The sequence below is a fragment of the Mesitornis unicolor genome, unplaced genomic scaffold (genome assembly GCF_000695765.1).
Source record: "Mesitornis unicolor isolate BGI_N332 unplaced genomic scaffold, ASM69576v1 scaffold12048, whole genome shotgun sequence".
NCBI lineage: Eukaryota > Metazoa > Chordata > Aves > Mesitornithiformes > Mesitornithidae > Mesitornis > Mesitornis unicolor.
In genome coordinates this window covers 1-27,688 of record NW_010202565.1, presented here as the reverse complement: position 1 = coordinate 27,688, position 27,688 = coordinate 1, and the positions used below count along the sequence as shown (strand labels likewise).

Genomic DNA, 27,688 nt, shown 5'->3' with positions numbered 1-27,688 from the left:
CCAGATGAGCTGACCAACGCCTTGGAGATCAGCAACATCGTCTTCACAAGCATGTTCGCCCTGGAGATGCTCCTGAAACTCCTTGCCTTTGGCCTCTTCGGCTACATCAAGAACCCGTACAACATCTTTGATGGGATCATAGTTGTCATCAGGTCAGTGCCGCTTCTTTCTGCCCTGTGGCTTTTCTGCCGAGGGCTCAGACCATTTGGGGAGTGGGATGGGGAACAGGAATGACGTGGCACGTGCTAATCCAGGACTCGCTGGCCATGATGTGCTATAATTATTCCAGCCTTTTAGATTCCTGTCATTAGAAGGGCTGTCCAAAGTAAATGGACCTGGCAGATGGAGAACAAAGTCTATTTACGCCGCACATCTGGCACTGTGGTCAATTTTCCATTGAAGTGCAGGGTGGCTGGTCCTGGGAAAGGAGTACTGGGAACATCCGTATCCCAGCAATGCGCCCTCGCTCTCCTGGACTGACACAACTCGGGCTAAAATAAGGCAAGCAGAAGGGTAAGAGAGGGCACCATCCTGCTGCTCCTGGGGGAACACAGCTTCAGCCTAAACTGAGGATGTCTCACGTGTGTGAGAAGTAATTTGGGGCACAGAAGTCAGGACAGACAGAGAAGATATAACGCAGGATAGCGCTCGTGGCTTCAGGTTTGATTCAGAGAAGTGAGGAGCAATAGAGGCCCACAGCAAAGACCAGTCTGGGCTGATCACAACAAGCCACCCTAGCAAACATAAATCCCTCTGGATATTATTGGTACTAAACTGTGATCCACGTTTTCTGGCTAGGCTTGTGACTGACTGTAGCGATGCAGACTAGCAGGAGACACACTGTGTTGTGAAGAGCCGCAGAAAGCAAGGGCATTAGAGAACTAAGAAACCAGCTGTAAAGGGTATGGGTTGTGCATGAGATGTGTGTCTGCACAGCTGGGAGGTGAAGGTGTTTTTCAGAGGCAAGAAAGCAGCAGGCAAATAAACCACCCCTTTAGGACATAAACAATGTGATATCCTGTATGAAACCAGCCTGCTCAGGGCTTTCACAGTGCAGTACTGCTGCTTACCGTCGTTCTTCTGCTGTTCCTGCAGTGTCTGGGAGATCATCGGTCAGTCTGACGGAGGCCTCTCCGTGCTACGAACTTTTCGGCTGCTCCGGGTGCTGAAACTGGTGCGTTTCATGCCCGCCCTGCGTCGCCAGCTCGTGGTCCTGATGAAGACCATGGACAACGTGGCCACCTTCTGCATGTTGCTCATGCTCTTCATCTTTATCTTCAGGTACCAGAGGCTGCTGCTCTGCTTCGATTAATCGTTCGCTGGGAGGGGGAATAAGCATCCAAAACATCACTGCAGTCCTCCCTGCAGCCGTATTTCACCCAATAACGTGTTTCTCCCTTTTCCCCCACTCTAGCATTCTCGGTATGCATCTTTTTGGGTGCAAGTTCAGCCTGAAAACTGATACAGGAGACACAGTTCCAGACAGAAAGAATTTTGACTCCTTACTTTGGGCCATCGTGACCGTGTTTCAGGTAAGATCTGGATCCTCTGGGAAGTTTTAATGTAAACCACCCAGACAAGTTATTTCACTTATTAAAAAACCAAAACCCTGTTCCAGCAGTTGTCAAATTTGGGCTGAAATGGCACTGTAGAGTTATTAGGGCAAAATGATCGTGTTTCTGGGTGCGCTGGTCTCTAAAAGCCCTGATAGAGAAGCAGTCTGCAGAGCATATCCATTGTCAGTGAAAGGAAAGTCTAAGAAGGCCTGGAAATCCACCCTTATTTTCCTTTCATATAGTTGGTAAGATCAAGACCCACAGTCTGCTGTGTATTCTGCTCCTATTTTGTAGATCTCTGTCTCCTTCCTTGCCTTCACTGCCCCAAAAATTCACCTTGCAAATAATTTCATTTAACTGGGAGCGAGAAATACTGTTGCAAATCAGGGCTGGAGTTGCTGGAAAAGTCTTTGGATAAAAAGTTGTGTCTGTCTGCAGACAGTCTGTTGTGTGCTTGAAATCACCCTCATATTCCACAGTGGAGCAATAAGCTGCTATTTCTAGGACATTCTAAATTTAAAGATCAGTCTTTTCTCCTTAACAGTTCAATCCTTAGAGCCCAAGTAGAGGACAGTGTAAACAAATATGAAGCTGAGTTTCTAAATGCAGAGTAAAGGTGTTCACCACATTCAAGGTAGAAACCAGTCCAGAGTCTTCCTTGGGAAGAATATAACTTCATGCAAAGTTTTCCTTCTTACAGAGGAGCAAGGAGAAATCAGCATTAGTCTCATAGGTTCCTATTTTTCCCTTTTCCAACATAAATACAGGTTTCTGCATTGGTTCTGACAGTCCCATGGGCAAATAGAGCTGGCACAGAGCACAGGGGCTCAGCCCCACGTCCCGTGAAGGTTAATGACTGGCACGACGCAGTGCAGCTGACTGCATTCCTGTCCCCAAAGCCACCTTGTTCTCAGGAGGGTCACAGGCCGTTTTCATTGTCACCATGAATTAATGTGGTGTATGAATGCGTCATCTGTTCTTCTTAGGCCTCAGGATTTTTGAGCTCCGGGAGAGTGGGAATCCCTGAGGAAGATCTCTTGGAGCAAGGCTTTACAAAAATGTATTTTTATTTTTTTTTGCCCAGCTTGTCAATGCTTTTACCTAACGGAAACCACTTTACTTCTCTGGGTTTCTTGAGCCACCCCATGTCATTTACCTCATTGAATATCATGTCCCTACCCTTTCCTTCAGCTCCAGATGCCTTATAAAGAGCAGCAGGAAAGGAGACAACAGCTCTGGCCTCAGGTCTGTTATGGCTATCAAAGGAGGCAATACCACCACCAAATAATGGCACATCCTTCGTGTTCCCATATCTAGGAGCTGAACTCATCAATATGGGCTGGATCTTCCTGCAGAGATGAGAGGTTTGGCCAGGAGAGAGCTCTCAGTGCAAAGACCTAAATAAAGGAATGTTTTGCTGTGTCATCAGACCTGCTAATGATTATGCTCAGAAAAGGTCCAAAGGAGAGGGAGAAATGGATGAGTCAGTATTTGAATGCTGTGCATAGAAGTGGAGTAATTAGAGAGTCTTCCCCTTTGCCTTTCTGCAGATCCTCACTCAAGAGGACTGGAACGTGGTCCTGTACAACGGGATGGCATCTACATCCTCATGGGCAGCTCTCTACTTCGTGGCCCTGATGACTTTCGGCAATTATGTGCTCTTCAACCTGCTCGTTGCCATTCTGGTCGAAGGCTTCCAGGCAGAGGTAAGAGATTTGGACAGAGGGAGAGAGAAAACTGAGAAGCATGCGTAGGCAAGAGTGTAGGGATGGGTCCACATCAGTGCAAACATCCAGCTATGCAAGCAGCCCTAAATTTAAATTTAAGAGGTGTAAATGAGCTGGGTTGGACATGTGCAGCTCTTGTGAATATGTCTTTGCAAATAAGGCCCACTGAACTTGGCATGGGGCTTGAGAGACCAACGTTTTGGTTGATGTCCCACAGAGTCCATTGTGTGACCTAGAGGAAATAATTTAGAATGGCTTTAACTCACCTAATCTCCCATATGTCCTGTATTTTCTGTTTCTTTATGGTGGGCTTCATGCCTTCAATGTATTTACCAATGCTAAACCAGGTAGGGTGTGAACTGGCTCTCAAACCAGGCCTTTCCTTGTGACTCTGTCCCATACGTGTTATTTGAGGTGAGCAGCACTGCTGTTCAAAAGCTGTGTTGCAAGGTTACAAACATTCAATTCTGAGAGACTTAGGATGATGTAGGGTATGTAAATACTAAAGAGGTTTTTACTTACACCTGAAAATAATGTCTGCATCAGGTCAATGAGCAGGGAATTGATGATAAACTGCAGGCATCTCATCTCATCTCACATGGAAAGGATCAAAGAAATGGTTTTATTTTTTCAGTCAAAAGTGTTATGCCATGTCCTGATCTGAACTACACAGGAGCCTTGGCAGCTGTGCAGGCAGTCCTGTGTGTGCCACATGAACCTGAGCAGCAGGCCATACTGGTGTGAGTGGTACAGTACTGGGGTGAGTGGGGGTCACAGAATCACAGAATCGCTCGGTTGGAAAAGCCCTCTGAGATCATCACGTCCAACCGTTCCTGTCTACCCCCTAAACCATATCCCTAAGTACCTCGTCTACCCGCTCTTTAAACACATCCAGGAATGGTGACTCCACCACCTCCCTGGGCAGCCTGTGCCAGCTTCTGACGACCCTCTCAGGAAAGAACTTCCTCCTTATCTCTAACCTGAACCTCCCTTGGCACAGCTTGGTGCCGTTTCCCCTTGTTCTATCCCCCATCACCTGGGAGAAGAGCCCAGCACCCACCTCTCCACAAGCTCCCTTGAGGCAGTTGTAGGTGGTGCTGAGGTCTCCCCTCAGCCTTCTCTTCTCCAGGCTAAACAAGCCCAGTTCCCTCAGCCGCTCCTCATCAGGCTTGTTCTCCAGAGCCCTCCCCATCCTTGTGGCTCTTCTCTGAACACGCTCCAGAATCTCAACATCCTTCTTACAGTGAGGGGCCCAGAACTGAACACAGCACTCGAGGTGCGGCCTCACCAGTGCCAAGTACAGGGGGATGATCACCTCCCTGGCCCTGCTGGTCACACTGTTTTTAATACAAGCCAAGATGCCGTTGGCTTTTTCGTCCCCACCAGCAAGTCCACCCCATATCTACTTTCAGCATCCCAAGAGAGTGAAACCAGCCACCCCCTGCCCTATCCTGCTCTTCTCCATCTTCCTTCCAGATCACAGCAAGTCCATTTGGGGGAGATCTTAAAGTGAGGAGGATCTGTTTCAGTTGTAAATATAATGATATATGTGCACATATGTATTACCCAGAAAAAATTACCTTTTTCAAAGCGCTAGTGCAAATGGAAAGGATTTTGAGTCTTGCCAAAAATCATCCAGTCCCATTTAAAGCTAAGAACAGCGGCATTGAAAGGGCTTGTGTGGCACTTCGGGATTTTTTAATTATTGCTTTTTTATTTCTGCAACCATGGGGAAGGGAAAGTTTGCTTAGTGCTGGATTGGCTTCAGAGACACCCAGACTCGGAAGGAAACTGAGCAAATGGCTTCGCTTTTCACCGCCTTAGCTCCCAAGAGAAGAAATAAATTATTTTTATAGGATTTTTTAATTTTTTTCCCCCCAGAAATGGTATTATGTTCTCATTTGCCGTGTTTAGATCACACTCAAACAAACCTTTGCTGACCATGGAGTATAATTGAAATATTCATGGACCAAAAATCCCCTTCTCTCAAGCCAGCACAGCCACATTCCTGTTTTTCGAGGATGTACGCATAGATTCATTATTAAAACATCTCTCCCAGCTTCCTCTCAGCAATAGCTGAGGAAAACTAATTGAAACAACAGGAGCCAAGCCCCTGTTTGGAAAAAGACAACTCTTGTCTGCATCGCTCAGGGCTGTTTCATGGATGCAGAGGGCAAAGAAGACCCAAGTGGTCCAGCTCATGGCTTTCTAAATGAACAGCTCTGCACTGGGTTTGTTGACATCCTGGTGTCTTGTCAGCCCGTGAAGATCCAGCACAGCTGACCAAGAAGAGCAAGAAGGTCCAAGAACAAGCCCGTGCTCCATGTCTGGATGACCAGAGCTCATGCTGACACTGTTTAACAATCATAATAATGATGATGATGATGATGATGATAATAATAATAATAATGATATGTGTCAGATATCCTCAGAGTCCACCAACCAGCAAATCTGGGTGGAAAAAAGAGGACATGCCAGGGAAAGCCAACCAGACAATAACCATGTGGGACCCAGATGACTGGAAATTGCTGAAGCAATCTTGCATTTCGGCACAGAGAGCCCTTGTCCAGCAGTTTGCACCCTTTGTTCTTGATTGCTTTAGGGCAGGAGAAGGTTTTCTCCACTTTGCAGATTGCAGGTACCTTTGTATGGTACAGTTCTCATTCCTTACCTGCCCTTTTGGAGGTTGAATGCCCTGCTAACGTGAAGCCCGAAATGGGCAGCCTCATGCAATACTCTCTGAGTGCACAGTTACAGACCTGGCCAAATGGCTTAATGGCTCCTTTCAGAGCTGTTACAGACCATGATTTAAATGTGTGTAAGGAGCAGTTTTCAAAGCTTGTATTATTCACTCAGCGCTGCCTCAGAAAAGGCCAGCAACCACAGGTATGACATTTGCAGGGCACATTTTGCTCTCCACTTCCATTTATTCTAAATCCTGACATTAAGCCTGCGGGCTTGTCAGCTGTCTCGTAGCGAGGTATTTGCTGTGCTACAGAAAACCCTTCTCAGGGCTGTATTTCAGCTACAAGGGCTCGATTCAAGTCGTGCATTTACAAATGCATACCTTGGCTCTGGTTGTAAACCAGAGATGTTTACAGTCTTCCTTGAACAGCTCCTAGGAAGAAGCATCAGCGGAGCTGGGTTTTCTTTTCTTTTGCCATCGCTGGTTCTGGTGTATGTTGGGAATATGGCAGAAATTCTTGTTTTGACCTCTTTGACTTTGCCCATGTTACAGGGTGATGCTCTTAGCAGTTACAGCAGACACAGAGATGCACCACTTCTCCCTTTGCTCAGGTGTTTCTTTCACTTACATGGAGAGTGACTCCTGGGAGCAGCTAAAAGGGTGCACATCAGAGCTGCTCTGAGCTCTGAACCATCAGCAGCATTTCAGCGAGGACGCTAAAAATTATACTGGGATTTACAATACACAGTCTCAGTTTGATCTCAGGTCCTGATCCACCTTGTGGAGCAAGTTTGGCAGGAGTATCCCTAGAAGAGAATAGGCTTAAATGGCCACAAACCCATTTTTAGTACATTTGTGCATAGGAGAACAAGCAACCAGACTTCAAACAGGACCGTAATTGCCTATTTGTGCTTACATTGTTCCCATGTCATTTGGAAATCTCCCTCAGAGCTGCTCTGGAAAAGCAGACAAACCTTCCAAAACTGTACAGATCTTTCATCTACCCTGGGCTACTGCTTCTGCTCCAAAACAGAGAAGATGGATAAGGGAGCTTAAGCCTTTCAGTCATCCCCTCTGTTTGGCTGCACAGTACATCACAGCTGACATTAAGTTCACTGCCACTTCAGCACCATGTCTCTAGAAACAGTGGGGATTTGTTCAGGTATCAGTTAAGGAACTGTGCTCCTTTTCCTGGGATCGGCTGCTTTAATCCAACCATTTGCTACCCATTTGTGCAGCTTTTCTGCAGTCGTGGTGGCTCAAGCCAGAGTCAAGCTAAAGCCTGCTGGAATCTCTCCTCTCTGCAGTTTTCCCCAGCAGAGGAGAACGTGTCAATAGCTCTGCCGGCCCAGGCTTATGTATTATTTAGGCTGATCATTTTTGGTAGCAGAGACAGGGAAATGAAAGGAAAACTACCTGGACTTGCAGGAGGAAAGACAATCTGAGGGTTGTTGGCTGTCCTCTGTCCTGAGATGATGCTGTGCTGCCAGACAAGCTGCCTTCATCCCCTTCTGCCTCCGCTCCAACGTTGCCAAGAGATTTCCCAATACAATCTCCATTACCAGCAAGCGTGAAGAAAGCGAATCAGGGCCAGGTTTTCAGATCTCAGTCAAATTTACAGTGCTGTCAAATAAAGAAGAAAAACCCTTCGACTTCTTTTGACGTAAAAACCAAAGTGCTTTCAGCTTTTCATGGAGAGGGCAAATATGGGACCCCCCAATGCCCATTTCTCTTAGGGCTCTGGTTACAGCTGTGCTTTCATGTTCCCCCCTGGGACGTGTTGTTCAGTGAGGCTGGGCGGTGTAGGAAAGGGAATGACATTGCAGGAACAGTGGTCACAACCACAACATCATCCTTTCTGTCCACGGACAAAAATTAATCAAAACAAGGAAGAGGGACTTAGCCAGGGTCGTTCCCCAGAGCAGTGACAGAGGGAATTTGGCCTCCTGCCCTCCTAATTCTTGGGTCACGCTTCAACTAACCATGGGGACCTGAGGTATCTCAGAGCTGCTGAGTAATCCAGATGGTCTTTGGGCTGAAGTTTAAATGAATCAGGTCTGTTAATTGTCCTTCTCCTCTCTGCAGGGTGATGCCAATAGGTCAGACACAGATGAGGACAAGACATCTGCCAACTTCGATGATGATTTTGAGAAGCTAAAAGACCTCCGGGCAACAGGTAGGATTTGGTCTCTATATTTTCCTGAGAATCTGAGAGCTACAGCTACAGCAGACTGTGGCTTTGCATAGAAACTTATGGGGGAAAGTGGAAAAATCCATTTTGTTTGGCAGCTAATCTGGTTGCTGTGTTAACAGAGCAGGTAAGCAGAAAGTGTTGGGAGAGCTAAATGAGCACTGATATTCCCTTTAAACAGATGTTTTCCTAGTTTAAACGATACTAGAATATTTAGCCATGTCTCACCATTTCTCCTATACCGTTACCACAGAATGGCTTGCTGACAGCGATATTCTCACACCACTTCTCAGCAGCTTTTCAAATCAATCATGTTCTCATCTGTTCGTTTGGGTTTCTCACACAAATGCATTTAGGTGAGGTTTGATGGATGGAAAGGTTGCTGTTCATTTGTGTTACAGGAGGGCCTGGCGACTGATTTGAGGGAAGGCCACGTTGTACCAGTGTACTATAAACATGGAATAGTAGGTGACAGCCTTTGCTCTGCAGGGTTTGAAACCAGATGGGGGGCCAGGAAAGGTTCACATATTTTAGCAGAGTGAATAGCAGGATGGTAAACAGGAGCCGGTTTGTTCCTCTGTACTTTGGTTCTCGGCTCAGGCTCTTGTTGGGATTACTTTAAGTGCTTCTAAACCAGGATTCGTTTCAGCTAAGGAAATGATATTGATTGTGGTGAGCAGATGGAATTCAGCTGGGGACAGAGCAGAAATAATTTGTTGGGGAAGCTGAGACAGAGCTGGATCACTGCAAGGTGATGGAGCTGCTCAGTCTGCAGATGAAGCAGCAAACACCAAAGCATTCAAATGAACGTCCATTGCAAAGGGTTGGCCAGCTTAAATTTCCTTTACACCAACTATTTGCTGAGCAGCTTCAAATTATAAGAGATTTCTACGGGAAAGAAATATTGCCAGCTCTTCCCAGGTAAGACAGGAGTAAACCAGGGCTGAACTTGCCATCAGTCCAAGGCCATGAGTAATTACGTGTCTCCATGAGCCTCATAGGTGCCAACCTGTGACTAAACAGCATAAGGACATTAACAATTCTATTACAATGCCTTCGGTCTGTAAACAGACACACGCTGGCAAGAGGAACCTGTATTGCAGATTAGCAAATTTTGAGCTGGATCTTCCAGCCCTCCAAGTGAATGGCAGCGTTCCCGTGGACTTCTGCGGTGCAGATCAGGTATTTGTGCACAAGCCAGCAGCTAAACAGATGATACAATAGGAGCACACCGCATTACTAAAGCAGCCAGGGGAAGAAAAATGGCAAGGGTAATGCACTCGCTTGGATTTCCCACTGCAGACTTGTACTTCTTCCCTGCTGGTTGCAGATGCTCCCATCTTTCTCCGTCCTTAAGACTGCTTCTGTGGTTATTAAACCAGAAGCCACTAAGCCAAATAAACCAGGTGCTAGTTCAACTTTAGTTTTGTTTGAAATTAGGCTCTGGTTTTGAGTGTTACTGCACTCCGTAGGGCTGGAGGTGTTGTGTCTGCTTCATCTTCAGTGTGATTTTGCAGTCTAAATTTGCCATACAGCTGAAATAGGTGCTTCCTGCAATTCCCACAGAGATGTGCCATTAGATTTCTTGGTTACAGGAGGTTTACTCTTGTGGAGGTGTAAAAGCAGCTTCCATTTCGTGTCCACTGAAGAGATTATAAAGACAATGACTGAAGTTTGCGTAGTGCCTTCCCCACAAAGGAACTTAGAGTGCATCACAACTGCATAAAAACCTCTGTGCAGGACTGTATGACAAGGAGATTCACTTCCTGGGGTGAATTTAGCAACTCCTCAATGTCCTTTCCCTGAAAACTCTCTCCCAGTCCACCAAAGCTGTAACTCCGCTCTCTAAATCCCAAGGAACTGCGAGCAAAAGAAGCTTCCTTTGGAGAGCAGTGAGTTCCAAGTCCAGGCAGGGCTGAAAGCCTCTTAAAAGGTGGTGACATTTGCCTTACGTCTTTCAGCACTGTGGAGTAGATCTCACTGCCCACAGCATTTCATCTCCTTCTGGCAGAGTTCCTAGGAGACCCAAGGAGCGATGTCCCTTTTGAAAAGTGATTTCTGCAGCTGAGCACTCACCTCAAGTTTTCTCTCCCTTTCTTTCCAGAGATGAAGATGTACTCCCTTGCTGTCACCCCAAACGGACACCTGGAGGGCAGGGGAAGCATGCCACCTCCTATCATCATGCGCACGGCTGCCACGCCAATGCCCACGCCAAAGTGTTCCCCGCACATGGACTCAGTGCACACTTTTGTGGACTCCAGGAGAGGGAGTAACGCTTCACTAGACCCCTTGAGCTACGATCAGAAGTCCTTGGTAGGTTCCTGTTGCTGACAACTGTCCCTCCAGTGCCTGCAAGTGGCACAGATTATATATATGTGTGTGTGTGTGTGTGTGTGTGTGACACGTGTTGCTGGAAAATAAAAAGGAGTATGATAGACTGGTAATGTTGTGGAAAATCAGGAGGAGAGCAAACTCAAGAGGGAGAAAGGAATGGGTGTGCTATGCTGGGGCAGGACAGTGACAACCTAACAGTCAAGGACAGTGAGTATATGACATGGGGAGACAGGGATGTACAGGGACTCAGTATTTTCCATGCCAGGCCACCTCACTGGAGGGCCACAACCTGAGACAAGTCTTAAGTCCATGCAGTTATTCCCTCAAACCCCTCTGAGGAGGAACAGACATCTTTTGCCAACCATGCTGGCCACTTTGTGGTGTCCTGGAGAGCTGTCAAGTGTTCCTGTTTCCCCCCACAGTGTTTCAGGGTTGCATCTTGAATCCACCTTCCAAAGGGAATGAAGCATTCGTCCTTACCAACACAGCAGCCCTGTTGGAGGGGAAACAAAGGAAACGAGGGATGAGCTGAGCAATTGCCACCAGGCACAGCTCACAGAGCAGAGATCTGGCTGGAGCTGATTGCTTTGGCAACTGGGAGCGGGAGGGCAGCTCTGTGAAAGCAGAGGGAGCAGAGTTAATAGACAAAGTGGATTTCTGCTGCTGTTTATCTATCCCATTCCTCTGCTCTGTAACTGCAATATCATGTTCAAATCAAGGCAGTGGACCGTGAAGGCGCTTCACACAGAGACAGAGCCACTATCCCCTTTGGTAAGCTGCTTAGTCAAGGTAATGTTTTTGAAAAGAAAATAGAGATGACTGTTGTTTGCCTCGGGGTTTCATGGGCTTGTGAGTGGCTGGAGAGGATTGCTCGTGGTTTGAATCCTTTCTCTGAGAGCACGTCAGTGCCAGCAGCCAAAGGAAGATGAAGCAGTCAGCGGAGAGCTGGCCAACACTGAAACGGAGGAGGAAGGCAGTTTGCCTTGTTTTGTGCTGGGAGGAAGCCATGGAGGGAAAAGGAGAGTTTTCCTTCTAGCTTTTCTGCTTTGACCTTAAGTGCTCTCATCCTGACACCTACCTGCCAGCCAAAGTGCACTGACACACCGAGCAGTGCCAGAGATTTGCTGTAAGAGAAACACTCATTTCATCTCCTCATGCAGCAAATTGAAGAGAAAGCGATGCAAAAGAGGGCACAATTTCCAACAGCCACTTGGGTGACTCAGGTGCCAGAGCCCCTTTGGAAGCCAGGGAAGCTGTGGGCTGAAACCACTTCAACATGAGGAAAGAAAAATGCCACGTCAGTGATAGTGATTTTGGGCACAGTTAATGTTGCCAGGAGGTCACGCAGCACAGAGAGTGTGTGCTACGGGTGTAGCTCAAGGAGTACCCCAGTGTGGGCTTAGCTGGGTGCTTGGCTCCCATCTCAAGGCATTGGCATGAGGAAATCAGAGCAGTGAGGAAAGCTGCAAGGGGAAGACCTGACTTGCAACAAGGAGGCTCTTCCAATCTGGGCAAAATGCCACATCCTTTGGCTTCCTCCTGCAAACAACCCCACAAATGTCTTTCTCCTCTCTCAGTCCAGCCTCCGCAGTTCCCCTTGCGCCAACTGGGGCACCAGCAGCAACTGGGGAAGCCGACGCTCAAGCTGGAATAGCCTGGGCAGAGCTCCGAGCCTGAAGAAGAAGAACCAGTCAGGGGAAAGAGAATCCTTGCTCTCCGGGGAGGGGAAAGGCAGCACGGACGATGACTCTGATGACGCCAAATCCAGCACGGTCAGTAGGCCCTCGTTGCACCGCCGGGCAGAGTCCCTGGACTATCGCAGCTCCCTGGACTTGCCCGAGCTGCTCCAGTTGCCCACCATGCGCCACTCGCTCAGTATCAGCCCCGTGGCCGTTCTGCCAGCCGAGTACCAGGACTGCAATGGCAAGATGGTTCACGTCCCCAGCGAGTTCTTCCTGCGTGTCGACGGCCACAAGGAAGACGCCGCGGACTACGACGATGACATGGAGGATGTGAGTTGAGGGGGAAATTGGGTGCTCATGGCTTTTCCACTCCAAGAAGGCTGATTAAAAATCCAGCTTGAAAATGTGTTACTGCCTAAACGCATGGACAGCATGAATCCAGATCTGAGGGATGGGCCTCTACTTCCTAAAAGGTTTTTTAGGTAGTGGGTTGGGCTGTTACATTGCAGTGGTCTCTTACATAGAACTGCAGGGGGATGTGCATGCATTTGCCTTGTTTTTGGACTGGTTGAGGTGGTCTCAGTGGCCCAGGATGTCCCCAGAAATGGGCTGTGGAACAACAGCTAGCTAACATCTTTGCTCACAAGAGCTGTTTGGCATCTTGAAGGCTTGAAAGCCTAGAAGGAGTTTTCCACTTAACTTTTTGGTTGTTTGAGGCCTTTTGGTTTTGATACAACTTTGGATCTCAAAATAATACCTACCTATAAGTATTGCTGTGTCATGTTCATATCTTGCTGTATGGCAGCCCCTTTCTTCCACCCCTTTCCTCCCTGTTTTGTTGGACAAATGTGGCAGTGCCTGGCACAGCTCTGTCCCAAAATCCGTGACCGCCTACGGGCGCTATGAAATGCCACAAAAGGACTGTGAGAGTTGCAGAGGCAGGAAAATAAAAGAGGAAGAAAAGGTGTTTCTTCTTTTCCGTCCAGAGTTACTGCTACCGGATCCGGAAATTCCTGGAGCCCTACAAACCACAGTGGTGCAAGAGTCATGAAGACTGGTCCCTCTACTTGTTTTCCCCACAGAATCGGTAAGAAATCCCAATGAAATGCCAGGTTTTTGTGGTAATGGCACGCTACGTTTCTACCTAACCTTCCCTTGAGAAAAATCCCTCTCTGATGCAGAAGCACTGGGAGTTTTAGAAACCCAATTCCTGATTTTTAGGTAACTTTTCCTGTTACATGTGGACAGAATTGTTGCATGGTTCACTCCGTGCCTGTCTAGGAGAGAAGAGTGGTTTAACCAGCATTAATAATAGCTGTTTTTACATCTTTTTTACTGCCTTTACTGATAATAAGGGCTGAAGCTTGTGGAGAGACTCACTCAGCACCTGGGCTGATGCTGGTGACACAGCTGCTGAAGGCTCTCCAGGATGGGCTGTTCAGGTGGGAGTCTCTTGCTGACCCAAATATCTAAGGATGTTTTTTCTCCCCACCTTTTCTGCAGGTTCCGAGTGATGTGCCAGAAGGTCATTGCTCACAAAATGTTTGATCATGTGGTGCTGGTCTTCATATTTCTCAACTGCATCACTATAGCGCTGGAGCGGCCGGACATAGACCCACACAGCACGGTGAGTACCCGAGTCATTTTCTTCCTTAATGCAGCATCCAGATCTCAGTCTTGTCAGGGCAAGACCCTACAAGAGGAAAGATGTTTGTTTCCTAATGTCTTTAAATAACTTGCCTCTTTTTGTTCTTCTGTGTTTTACAGGAAAGGATATTCCTAAGTGTTTCTAATTACATCTTCACTGCCATCTTTGTGGCTGAAATGATGGTTAAGGTAATTACACCTTCATCCTGTGGCCCCTAGTGAGGCCTGGCACAGACCAGAACATGACATAGCTATGATCTGGGTGAAGATTTAAATGTCTGTCTTCTCCTGGCTGCAGGTGGTAGCTCTTGGCTTTTTCTCTGGGGAGAACACCTACCTGCAGAGCAGCTGGAACGTCCTGGATGGTATCCTGGTCTTCGTATCTATTATCGACATTATTGTCTCCATGGCATCGGCTGGCGGAGCCAAGATCCTGGGTGTCCTTCGTGTTTTGAGACTTCTGCGGACCTTGAGACCCCTCCGGTACGTTCAGCCCTAGGGTGGCTGAGTTTTCATTGTGTTGATAGATCACGTTGGAAAAAATGCACATGATCCATCAAGGTCTTGCTTAATAACACAAAAAGCTGAAACACAGGGTGGGTAAAGTCATCTTTGGGGAGCTCTTATCTAGTGGAACTGTTTGAAAACACTGAAATTAGTTATCATTCATCTTCTCCAGCATGGAAAAGAGCGGATGGAGTTAAGAGTGAGAGGTGTTATCGTACTGAGGCAGTTAGTGCAGTGAACGCCTCCTCCACGCTGCATTTTTATCACTGTTTTACAAATCAGTCTGGCTCCTTGTTCAACCACGCAAGCTCACAGCCATTCCCAAGCAAAGAGGTCGAGTTGGCTGGGAGAAAATTTGCAGTTGAACAGGTGCTGACGATAATTTGATAAGCTCCAGCATCTATACCTGCTCTCCCGTGCCTGCATATCTAACGTTACTGCAAAACGATTTAGCTCTCAGCGAGGAAGAGGAGACGCTTTCAGTATTTGAGAAAAGCAATAAAGAGAATTTGTATTGTGTTTATGATTATACAGCAACAAAGAGTGTTAATGCTTGGGGGGATTTTTATCAGCTCACGGCTCCTGTTCTGTTCCCATCCTGCTTGGCAAGAAACACAAGCCTTTTTGCAGGAGATTTCAGGGTAAATAAGATAGACACCTCCTGAGACCTGTAGGCTTTCTGATGAAAAGCAGCTTGCTTGTGAGAGTTATAGGAAGAGGCAATCTTGTTTAGGCCCGTGACCACAGGAACAACAGCTATTTGTCTGCTGCTCTGTATTTCCTTAATGACAAGTGGCTTGTGAGGGTTTCTGTCTCCTCTCTTGTTCCCGTGCTGTGTTCTGCTGGTGGCATCGGGGTCCCCAAGCTCCTCACCAGGAGCTGCTCTGGGTCACCCTGGAGAAGCCTTGGCCTGGCAGTGCCTCAGGGCACCTAACACACATAAGTAGGAACAGAAATCAGAGCATAAGCACAAAGAGAAAAAAAAGAGAGTTGGCCTTGCAGAATAACTAGGGCAGATCCTATTAATAGAGAGGAATTCATCCCCTCTCACAATGGCTTTACTTGCCACGGCCTTCTCTAGGATTACTCCAGAGACCACTCCTAACACTTTGTAGGTGCAGTTCAGGCTGCCATGTTATTTGCTGCCAGACAAGACCCTAGTGAAATGCTCCATTCCTGCAACACACAGCTCTCCTTTTTCCTCTGTGTTTGGCAGGCATGAAAGCATCTTTAGCTGTGCAAGCTCAAGCTACCAGCAAGGACTCAGACCCTCTCCCTTCTTCAGGCACCTCCTAAAAAACTTCAGCACCCACCTTCCCACAAAAGCTTGCTTGGGCTAGTTGTGTGCAAACACATTTTTCTCACGTCCATGGGAGAGCCATTCTCCAGGCACCCACATAGGAAAGGAAAACACTTGTTCTCCAAAATACCCAAAAAACTACTTCAGGCCGTGCTCAGAGCATGCCTGGCCTCTCACGGCCTCAGAAAACACTTGTTCTCCAAAATACCCAAAAAAACTACTTCAGGCCGTGCTCAGGGCATGCCTGGCCTCTCACGGCCTCGCAGCAAGCTGCTCTTTAATGGGATGACCCTTTGGCTGTGGAGCTGTTGATCACAGGGTCCTGTGAGCTAAGAGGCAGTTCAGGAACTCATTAAGGAACAAATTGAAATTGCTTCATTTGAAAAGTTGTCGTGGGGCCCAGGCCAGTGGGGCAGGTGAGTGCTTATGCCTGTAGAGAGGGGACAAGAAAGAGGACTCTGTAGTACCACTGTGAAGCTGTTTACACACAGTGTGTTAGGAAGCACGCTCCCTCCTCACTGTTACTACTGAGCAATCGCCCAGTGCTCTGCTGATGGGATGTCTTATGCTTTTTTAATTCCTTCTAATGGGACTGTGAATGTTTTGTCCAAATAAGCTACAAATCATCTCTGAATGCTGCCTGCAAGGTGGAGAAGGGTTGTGTTAGCTTCACTGCAGCCCAAGCAGAGGAGGAAGAGCAACCATATGATGACACTGCACGCATAAAAATTACAAGCTTTCCTGTTTTGCCATTTTTTCCAGAGTCATCAGCAGAGCCCCTGGTCTGAAGCTGGTGGTAGAAACCTTGATCTCCTCCTTGAGGCCTATTGGGAACATTGTTCTCATCTGCTGTGCTTTCTTCATTATCTTTGGGATTTTAGGGGTCCAGGTAAAGTATTTCTCTCTGTGATTGATGCAAAAGAGCAGCTTTTACTCTTACTACCTGTGCTTAAGGTAGAAGTAATGACCTTAAATCTCTCCAAAGGAAGATTTTGGTTAGGTGTTAGGCAAGAAGAGCCAGGCCCTAGAAGAGATGCTCCAGGGTGGGTTTGGCATCTGCTGGAAGGGAAGGAATTTGAATTTTGCAAATAAATCTAGGAGAGGAAAGAAAGGTAAATCAGGGGACAGACTCTTCAAAGCTGCTGCTTTTTTGGCTTTCCTCTTTTTTTTGTTGCTTCTCAAATACAGCTTTTTAAAGGCAAGTTCTACTACTGTGATGGTCCTGATGTGAAAAACATCACTACGAAGACTGACTGCACCAACGCGCACTACAGATGGGTTCGGCGGAAGTACAATTTTGACAACTTGGGACAGGTAAAGGCCTCATCGCAGGGATTTTCTGTACCGGTTTTTAATGGATGAGCACTTAAAATGTATTCTTTGAGGAGGATGTGGAGCCTTTATCATAAGAAGTTTCAAAGAACAAGGTAGATATTCATCTAGCAGAAGCAACCCTAACAATACAAATGGATCAGGTCACCTCTGGATCTCTTGCAGCCAGACTTCTTAGGGTTATACAATGCCTTGTTTATAGGAGAGTCTTAAAGCCACTGTTTTCCATGCAGTCCCTCACGTATGGACCTCAACTGCCACTTTTAGTCTTTTGACATCTCGCTGCTATGTTTACAAATGATAATAATAAGTGTTTAATGCTTGCTGAAAAGCAGGACAGCCCACAGTAGGCGCTGGGATATGTCATTGCTTTTTAAACCCCCATGACATTGGGCAGACCTGACATATTGATTTTTAATCATGCTTCAGTGTCCAGAAAGCCTGATGCAAAAGTCAGCCTATATTTGAGGAAAAGGAGCACTGATGACCATAATTTGCTGGCTTTTAAGCCAGATATGGGAATAGGTAAAAGCAAGCCACAATGTGTTGCATTTCTCCACCAACTCCAGGCCAGGTGATGTGTTACGAGCTGTGGATTGGTTTTGTTGAGCAATGTCTGTTGTTAGTTTCTTTTCCGAGGACTAAAATGCAAGACTTTGTTTGTTTGTTTTCCTATAGGCCCTCATGTCCTTGTTTGTCCTCTCCTCCAAAGATGGCTGGGTGAACATCATGTACGATGGCTTGGATGCCGTGGGTATTGACCAACAGGTAAATGCACTGCAGAGTCCACATGTGTTGCCCTCAGAAGTCCCATGCCTGGGTGACACTGGTGTATTTGAAGTCCCAGGAAGGAGCAGAGCTATAGACCTTCTTGAGGTCCTGACTGCCCATTGGGCTGCCAAGGTTTTCCATTCTCCACTGAGCACAGAAACAAGCACTGATGGGGCTTTTAATTAGAAATAATTGAGGAGGGTGCTTGAGGGAGCCCACGTGTGCCATTGCACTGCAGCTTCAGGGAAGGCATGATGGATAAGAGCAAACTCACACAAGATGGGAAACAGTCAGGAACACTGTGAAAGAGGCATTTTAAAGTTTGCTTGTTATGTGGTATTTGCAAAGGAAAGTCAAGAGTCATAGATGAGTAGTGCCCCATCGTAGCTACAGCAGCACTTTGTACTTTGTTTCCCTTGCTTCTGAAGAGCTCACAACAACTGAGAGACATTAACCATGAGCCCACATCTCAATAAAAATAAGCTGGAGCCTATCTTTAACTCTCCTCCTTCCCACAACAGTGTACTGTGCTGTGTTGTTGCTACAGAGTGCCCACTATCCCGACTTATACACATCTTGTCTACGCTGCTTCTCTTCTCTCTTGTTTTTTAATTCTCCACCTCCCCAGCCCATCCAGAACCATAACCCTTGGATGCTTCTCTACTTCATCTCCTTCCTGCTCATCGTCAGCTTCTTCGTGCTCAACATGTTTGTGGGAGTGGTGGTGGAGAACTTCCACAAGTGCCGGCAGCACCAGGAGGCGGAGGAGGCCCGGCGTCGGGAGGAGAAGCGGCTGAGACGCTTGGAGAAAAAGCGCAGGAGTAAGGAGATATACCTGTCTGGTCGGTAGACTGCATTACAAACCAAAATCTTTCTGAGCCCTGCCTGCTCCCAAAGCAAGACTTTCGTTTTCCTTTGGTTTTGTTTCCATGGGATTCAAGAGGCTGTTTTGCTTCGTTTGGCGGTACCTTAAGTCTTGGGTCGCCAGCACCCTGGAATTGTCCTCTACAAGCCTGATGTAAAGCATTACCTGTTTACTTGGCTGGGGAGAAAATCCTCCTCCGAGCAGAGTCCTCTGTCACGCTCTGCAAGGCAGAGGTGGCCCAAGCACTGGGTTTGCAGCGTGACCGAGGGGTGCAGTGAGTAAACAGCCGCAATGCTTACTGCGTGTGTGAAGGTCAGTCCCGAGGGTGGCCCCGTGGCTTAACGTGCCGCTTGCATCTGATGGTGGTGGTGGTGGTGGTGGTGGTTTGATTTCTTAATTCTTTTCTTAGACAAAATAATTGCGATGCTTTTTAGAGTCCTAGCGCATGGCCCCGCATGCCACCAACATGCTGCATGACGGCATGAACAAACCGACAGCCCCGGGGAGAGGAATGGAGCCCCAAGGTGGGGCTGCCCAGAAAATTCTTCTCTGGGAGATGTCCATTACAAGAGATGCATTACGAGAGAGGCTGGGGGAGCGCTTCACTGCTGAGCGATGTGCTGGGACTCGGTTTGTCCTTGCAAACAGCCTACGTGGAAATACTGGCCAGATGCAGGGCCATTAGGGTGCAACATTAGCCAAGATCTGCTTCTTAGCAGATCTAGTAGAGACCATCAAACCAGACCAGAAAAACACCTGAGCTTGTGCTCCTTTCCTGACCCAAACCTTCCCAGGGGTTCTCATGAATTAATTCTCACCTCCACTGCTCCTTGGCAGGCTCCACCAGAGCCAAGCTGCCTATGGCATAGTATTCCCTGGTAAAATGCCACGCTGACTTCCCGGCCAGTGCCAGAGAACAGAGACAGCCTGCATTAGATGCTGGCAAGCATTTTTTTAAGTGAGGGAATGTAGCTTGGCCACTGTGATGAAAGAGGAGCTCAGTCAGGGATAAGGCTTGAGCGCTTCTGGCCCTGCTTGCCGCAGCAGTCCTGTGGCTCTTTGCCTAGCGCCGTGCAATCTCCTGTAAGGAGTTAATATCTCACTGTGACAAATGGCCAGTTACCTCCCAAGTCATAGGTGTCCATTTTCAGCTGAGCAAACCACAGTTAGATCAATTAGTCTTTTGCCTGGCTCTAAGGACATAACAGTCAGAGGCTTTGCAGGTAGAAACCCCAGGCATTTTCCTCCACCAGTCCATGCCTGAGTCAGAAGGCAGGGAGCTGTATCCCGCACAGCTCCTCTCCTGCTCCTCTTTATTAGAGCCATGGAGACCTCGGCATGAAATGTCTGTGCCGTGGTCTCCACAGGGCCTTAATGACAAACTGACCCGATACCACAGTGAAGGCCACCAAGCCCATTTCATTTTAGCTACTTGTGAGTTAAGCAGCTGGGTTAAAATGAAATCGAGATCGAACTCGCCAGCTGCAAACAGAAGTTCAGTCTCTACAGAGACTTAGAGGAGTTCAGATGCAATTTCATTCCTCTTTTCCCATTTTTGGTTTCTGAGTCCGAGGTTCCAGCTAGGATTAGGAGTGGAAATCCTGAAGGCGGCATTTCCAGCACAAGAAGAGAAATCCGTTTCAGGCTCTCAAGGGTCCTCCTGCTTTTGCAGCATTTCTACCCCAATGTGCTGGGGTAGACATTCAGATAAACTCAAAGTTTATATATTAAAAAAAAGCTTATTTACAAAGAACATTAAGCATGCCTCGAGAAAACAGACTGGGACACAGGTGAGGAGGGATAGCTTAACCACAGCCAGTTGCTGTTCCTGATTAGTAAGTAAATCTTATTAGAAGCCCATCTGTGGCTCACTGCTCAGACACCAAAATAAGCCAGTCCCTGTCAAAGTGATGGACACTGTCACATTGCCCCTCTTTATCCAGCTATCTCGAAGGACAGAGCCAAGGAGATCTTTTGGACCCAGGCATTGCACAGACGTGGGTTGTAACATTTCACTGGGAGAACACAGGGAGGAGGACAGCTCTCTGGAAAGAGATCAAGTCCAGTATAGCATCTGAGAGGCTAAACGTTTGGCCATGTGCTGGGCTTCCAGGAGGTTACCTCAGATCATCTGGCTCGGAGGTCTCCTACCTGCCTCTGTGCAGCATGGACAGCTTGGCATCCAAATTTGAGTTGTTAACAAGGTGAAACGAAATACCTGATACCCATTTTGGAAGATTGCTATTTGCATTTGAATGGATTTTTTTTTAAATTTAAATGGGAGTTTTCACCTCCTGGGTCATTTAAGAGTTGATGGATTTGGTGAAAAAAACCGTGGCAGACTCAGAAAGATGCGAGATGTGGTTGGTGCCGTGCGGGGCAGAGTCTCTATGGGGGAGTGTCTGTGTGTACATCCAGGCATGGGGTGCTGCGTGATGACGGGGGGCTGGCCAGCTTTCCATGTGCCCCAGCGCTGCGTGTGTCACCCGTACAGAGGAGCGGGTGGGAGACCGGTCCCCACTGGGCAGGATGGGCACACGAGACCAGTGGTTCTGTGGAGGAGCAAGGAGCCCAGCAAAGAGCCCTGCTTATACTTCAGTTGCCATTTCTAGCATTTGGCCTGAAGGACACCGTAAGAGAAGGAAGAATTAGGGCTGTTAACAAGAGTGAAAGCCAGCAGAGCTAACAGAGGTACCATCTGAGCAACACCCACCCATCTGGACTCGCCCTGTCTGCCTGGCACCTTGTCTTTGTGTCCCGTCTCCTGTCTGTAATGTCCTCTGTGTGTGGCATCCCTGTGTCTTCAGGCATCTGTAGGTACCTGCACACACAGAAACGTACATTGAGCGCTGGAAATGGGTTAAACCTCAGCTCACCAGTGCCTGGATGGTCCCATCCGAGCAGGCCCTGGGTAAGAATCCCAAGCTCTGCAGGCTGGGGCCAGGATTTGGGCGCTGGGAGCCTGGCAGAGGGATTGCTCCATGGAGGACACAGCCCTGCAGCAGGACACAGCTCCTTCACCAGACCCCATGCAGGTGGGATGGGAAATCACCACTGCATTTTTTCACGTGAAGGTAAAAATTCAAGATAAACGAGAGTATTTTTCTGATGCAGTTGCTGCCTCCATCCACTGTATCTACTGCTTAAATAAGTGTAGTGTAATTTAATAATCCTGCAGCTCCTAACCTTTTAATGAGGTTTTCGGAAGACACAGACTGAAACCAGCCTCCCTAGATTAAAGTTTTTTGATTAAAACCACATGGATTGGTTTGATCTCCCCTGCGTTCAGGGTACGGGGCCAAATCCATCCTGGCTGTATCTGCTGTGAACCTGCGGTCGCCGGCGTGATGTCAGGTCAAACACAGGCTTTGAAGGCTGCGGGCAGGGTCTGGGTGACACCGTGTGCCGAATGCAGCGCAGGCAATGCCTGATACAGCCCCAGGAGGCCCTGGCTGGGGAGCAGAGAGTGCCTTTTGGTAGTGTCACCAAGTCACTGGTCCCTGGGAAGGCCCCAAAACCTGAGAACTCGGAAAAGGAGATGCTGTTTCCTGATTTCTGCTCTGAACGAGAGGAGCGTGGCTGCAGCCGTGTTTCTCTGAGGCATTTTGGACTCGATGATTTTAAAGGTCTTTTCCAACCAAATTATTCTATGATTCTGTTATTCCATGATTCCCCAACACAGAACTTGAGTGTCTGGGCATTGCAGAAGGAAGAGGCCGGTTTTGTTGTAAGACCCAGCAGAGAAGCGTTTCAGAGACTGTAAGCCTTTCTCTCTAGGGGCGAGCAATCGTGGGCAGCACACAGTGGTATTTAAATTAGCCCATCCTCTCAATGCCACAGCCATCTCTGTATCCAGCAGAAACATTTGAGCTGTAACTAAAATGTTGGGCACTGCGTATCTGAGTGTTTCATATTTCCAACCAGGGAATTATCAAACCATCTTGCTTATTTTTCCAGGCGGCTGCAGGTATAGAGCTACTCTGTGCCAAGCATGCATATAAACCCATTAGGGCTTTCTAATGGTTCATGCTGAGAAGAATAATGGAGGAGCTGTAGCTAGCAATTGCAATGCCAACCTAAATGCTTTTAAGCTAGGAGACGGCGCTTCATTAATTTTCATGTCAGCAGAATCCCAAGCAAAGAAGTTTAAATACTCTGCAGAGAGGTGAGACTCAACCATTAGCCAGCATTGAGAAGTGGGGGCGAGAAAGGACTGTGCTTTTCTTTTTGCACGTTTGATGGTTTCTCCTTTTCCTTCTGCGTTTCCACCAGTTTGAACCACCAGCTGCAGCTGAAGGGCTACTGGTCTGTGCTTGATGTAAGTCTCCTGTTTGGCTGATTGGAGTTCTTTCCATGGAGAAATCAGGCACAGGTTACGATTTCCCCACTCTAATTAATGGGGCATTGGATCTCCTTCGTTTGCTGTGCCCACCTCCCCATGGTCCACTCTTCTCCCCATACAGGTTCTCGTGCCAACCCAGCATCTCTGGTTGAGCAGGCTGGAGCTGTAGGTGAACACCTACACCCAAACTGGGGAGAATAATGTAGTGTATTCTCACTAAGAGTTTAAAAAGTGCATTTGAACTGAGGGGAGGCCAGAACCACTTGTTGTGCAGTTGGCTGAAGTGAAAACTCCTGTTCCCAAAGGGACTGGGAATGACCCAGCAGAGCTGGGGACCTTGGGGCACCGAAACGCAGCCTTCCTCTGCTCGGAGTGGGTCAGGGCTGCCGTGAAGCTGCGTGGCTGATCTCCCACTGCTTTCATCCTGCTGTAACCCCTCTGCCTTCATGGGATTGTCCTGACCCACACCAGCACCCAAGAGCAGATGCTGGCCTGGCCTTCCTGCGCCCCCCTGCTCACTACCGTTAGCCTCGCATGAGCGGTATCTCCTCTAATGGACATTGCATGGGTTCCTGCACTGAGCATGCCGGTGGTGTTGCATGTGTTTCAAAGCATTGTCGACTTTACCCCAGACTGTCCTTGTATGTGTGTCCCCAGGAGAAGTTTCTTTCTCATCTGTTAACCTGGCTGCAGAGATGTAGCGCATCCTAAACAAGTGAGGCACTTCCTAGAGCTCCCTTATCCCAGGTCAAGTTAAACCTGTCCCAGGTTTTTTAAGCAATCCATTAACCAGACACAGGCCAAATGTACAGCCACAGACCTCTGAGACACCTTGCCACAATAAAACAAGACCCACCTCTATGGCTGGGTGGTTCCTCCGTACTGTTTCTATGTCCAGCCCATGTAAAGGGAGAGCTGACAGGCAGCCGAGAAGGTTTTCTGTTCAGCAGCTTTACAGTGGGAAATGTCTTCTTGTGATTATGCTTTAGAGTGACATAAGTGGTTCATAAAACATAATAAACACCTGATCTTTTGCTGAATAGTTAATCAATAGCTGCATGTGGGCAGATCAGAGAGCAGTTGCAGTCACTTACAGCCTGTTTGCCTTAAATGCTTATGGCCAGTGCAGTCACACACTGCCCAACACTTGCTAATGTTCTCCTGAGATCCATTAATCAACCATTAGCCATTAATAAATAATCCCTTAATATCAAGTTTGACCATTTGGGGTATTCTCAGACCTCCCAACAAGCGGATTTTTTTTGCATTCCCAAGAAGACGTTTCCAAAAAAAAAAAGGGAAAATTATGTTGCAATCCTGAATACACATGAAAGCACATTGTACAGACTTAAATAAATATTACACCATAATGGTTTTATTATTATTTTTTAGATACACCGGAAGATTAGCTGAGCCCAGTAGCAAAGACAGCCATACCAGTCCAAGATGACTGGTAGGACTAAGGCACATGAAAGCACCAGAAAAATGTAGTTAAAAAACCATTGTGTTTGCTTTCATCTTGTTTTTCCACACCCATTAGCAGAATAAATAAGTCCAGGTGACCCCAGTCAGAAGGAAATGTTTTGCAAATGCCTCCACTTTTAACTACCAGAAAAAATAGGAGTTGAAAGAGAGCAGCAGATTCAGTTTCCCTTTATCCAATTTGTTTTAGGGTTTTGGACTCTAATCTGGCATCAGTCGTACTACCAAAAAAAAACCCAAAAAACCCACATTTCAAAGCTGAGTTCATCTGAAAGTTATTAGCAAGATGAAAGGAGTGGAAAATGTGTTTCAGGAGGTCACTGAGTACTTCTGAACCTATTTCCCTCCTTATTTTTTAGGTGAAGCAACTCCTTTTTCCCATCTCCTCATGCATTTAAAGCTGAATTTGCTGAAACATTTGCAGAAAAAAAAAATCCCTCTCTATTAAGAACAACCCTGCTCTGACTTAGTACGACCGAACACATCTCTTCCACTTGCAAAATCTAGAATAACGCTGACTTTGGCCTTAAGTACTCTCTTTGAATATTTACATTTCTGAAGTCTGAAAAGAATTTGACCCCATCCGAGTGCCCACAGCCATCTCGTGGTCACAGCCTCATTTAGGAGAGGCACATGCAGTAAATACGACTCGGTCGCAGGGCAGTGTCCAAACACACTTAGAAACAACCCTGGGAACTTGGTCATGTGTAGAAATTTCCCCATTTCAAAAACAAGAAAGGAGGAGTCATGACCAGAGGCAGAGACACAAAATTCATGTGCTCATAGCCTGCATGGTTTGTTAGATGCAACCATGCCCTTGTTCTTGTATTTCAGAGGAGCTTGTGCTGACAAATATCAAGCCAAATGTCAAGAGAGCTGCTGAGCGCCCCACTCCATTGCTGTTGATGCCATCCTGTGTGCTGCCAACCCTCACGCGTGCATCCTTCTATGCCACAGGCATCGCTCTGTTTGCTTTAGACCTTTAAAGTCCTTTAAAATCCTTTAAGCTGAGCTCAGGTTTTGTTCTTCTCTTACCTATGTGGAACACGCCTGACATCAGTGGGACTAGGAGAGGTGGCACATCATGGTCCAGACCAGTGAGGCCTGCCCTCAGCCCTTCCTCTGAACCAGAGTTGAATCTTTGCTGGGTTTGAAGCTTTTTATTGGCTTTGGGTCTCATTTCCATCCTGCTTCTCACCCTTCCTGGTTTGTGACGAGTCCCATTAAGTGAAAAGGTTGTCCTGTAGGCAGAGAGCGAGCAGTCAGGACAAGAGAGCATCTGGGAGAAAAACCGGCCTGGTTGTGGAGGCCCCTCCTGCAGGCACAAGAGGTTTGGCTTAGCCTGATAACCCCTCTGTTCTTGAAGGCTCTAGGCAGAAGTATTTGACCATTTTACATGAATCAGGTTTACATTTTACATTTGAATCAGTTCTTCCACGTGCTGAATCTGGGTGTGCATAAGACACAACCCCACAGGCCACATTGTGGTGGCTGCAGGCCGCACTGTGATGGCTGCCAACCATGCCCCAGGGCCTGCGTTCATGGCGCTGCCTTTCTTTCTCTTTCTTTCTGCAGAAGCCCAGCGCAGGCCTTACTACGCTGACTACTCCCCAGCGCGGAAGTACATTCACACCCTCTGCACCAGCCACTACCTCGACCTCTTCATCACCTTCATCATCGGGGTCAACGTCATCACCATGTCGATGGAGCACTACAACCAGCCGAAGGTGAGAGTCACCCATCAACACAGCACTGAGGGGTAGCAGAGGACCTGAGGACCAGAGAAGCGTTTGTCCCAGCCAAAAAGCTTGTTTTCCCTGCTTTTGTGTAAAAAAAAGCAGAGATAAGGTTAATGGAGAGTGAGCTCAGCTTTTACTAGGAAAAGACCAGTCCAAATATTTCCTCTCCTGACTCTCAGACTGTAAAACAGTCTGGATTTTTCAAATATTCCATTAACAGATATAAACATGAGGTTAATGCCTGCGCAGCAATGTTTCTTTTCCTCAATGAATTTAGAATAAACCAAGTCTTAAGTACAACCTTTCTTTTCTTCATGTGTCGCAAAATCCTTCTTTTCCAGGAAAACCTTTGGCATAAATCATATCCCCTGTCCACTTGTCACTTATATTAACCTTCCATCACATTATGATTCACGGAGCTCTACGCTTGAGTTTACTTTTCTGATATTGCATGGGCTGCCAGGTAACCTGCAAATGCCTCCTGGCAGCTAAAACAGGGGGGCACCAAGCCACAGGGTGATGCATGTTTTACACCAGCTGACTGTGTGCTGTTCTGCCCCCATAATTCTTTTGCATAACTGCCTTTGTTTCGCATGTAAATGTTATTTCTCCAGATTAGGTCTTAGTTGTACTTGGTTTATATTCGTTTAAAACACAGTGGTGTAAATCTGAATGCAAAATGATAACGAGAATGCAAGCTCGGGCAGTGAGCTTTAGATGAAATAGTAAATTGTCCAACGTTCTTTTAAGGTAGGCATTTTATTTGAGGCACTAGAACAGACACAGGGATAGCAGTGCATTGAGGAATGTCAACATCCCCTGTCACCAAAGCAGGCCTTGCTTTGCAGACTCCTTTATTGCATTTGATTTCCAGTTGTGTCTTTCTCATGTTCATTGTTGTCATTTTCTTCTTGCAAGAGACCTATACTACATTTAACTAAATTCCCCTTCCCTCCCTCCTCTCCCCAAATTCCTACGCAGCCGAAGAGCTCTTTCACTCTGCAACTTTCTATTTTAAGCTCCTAGCAGGATTCTTTTGCTATTGTTGGCCTCCAGTTGCAATGAAATCCCTTATAAACACTCATCATCCTAAAGTCTAAACACTGCAGATTCCTGACTTCCGAGAGCAGCTCTATGGAGAGCATGAACATTACACCAAATATGGACATACTTTGCCCGGCTCTAGAGACGTAACATTATTCAAGAAGGCAAGCTTGAATCCATCCCCAACAGTATTTATTTTTCTGAGCATTTTAAGCAAAGCCATTGGCCTAAGGATTGCCATGCTGCAATAAAGAAGTGATCCATCAGGGCTTTTATTCTACCCAAGGCTAAGTAGTTCAGAAGAAGTCAACTCTATTAGATGGGAAGTGGTAAATTCTGCACTCTGAACCAAACTGTGGGTGAACAATTTGTGCATTGAAGCTGGAGGATTGATAGCTTTGGTCAATCTTAGCACAAGTAATATTAGTGCTTGTGAGGGGTTTGTTTGTATCAGTGCAGATGACACTGAGTTGGGAGGGAGTG

General features: G+C 47.2%; 1 protein-coding gene across 1 annotated transcript; it reads left to right on the top strand.

The window, feature by feature from the left end:
- On the top strand, positions 1 to 26,149 carry LOC104545328 (voltage-dependent T-type calcium channel subunit alpha-1H-like; the record flags this gene model as incomplete). The annotated part of the gene is made up of 17 exons (XM_010190438.1): positions 1 to 152; positions 1,096 to 1,281; positions 1,415 to 1,532; positions 3,107 to 3,262; positions 8,055 to 8,145; positions 10,265 to 10,473; positions 12,072 to 12,337; positions 12,377 to 12,506; positions 13,163 to 13,263; positions 13,680 to 13,803; positions 13,944 to 14,012; positions 14,122 to 14,306; positions 16,393 to 16,519; positions 16,819 to 16,944; positions 17,641 to 17,730; positions 18,362 to 18,554; positions 25,998 to 26,149. Coding segments are annotated over 17 exons (2,475 nt in total), but the record flags the coding sequence as incomplete, so codon positions are not given.
- Between the last annotated feature and the right edge of the window lie 1,539 nt (positions 26,150 to 27,688).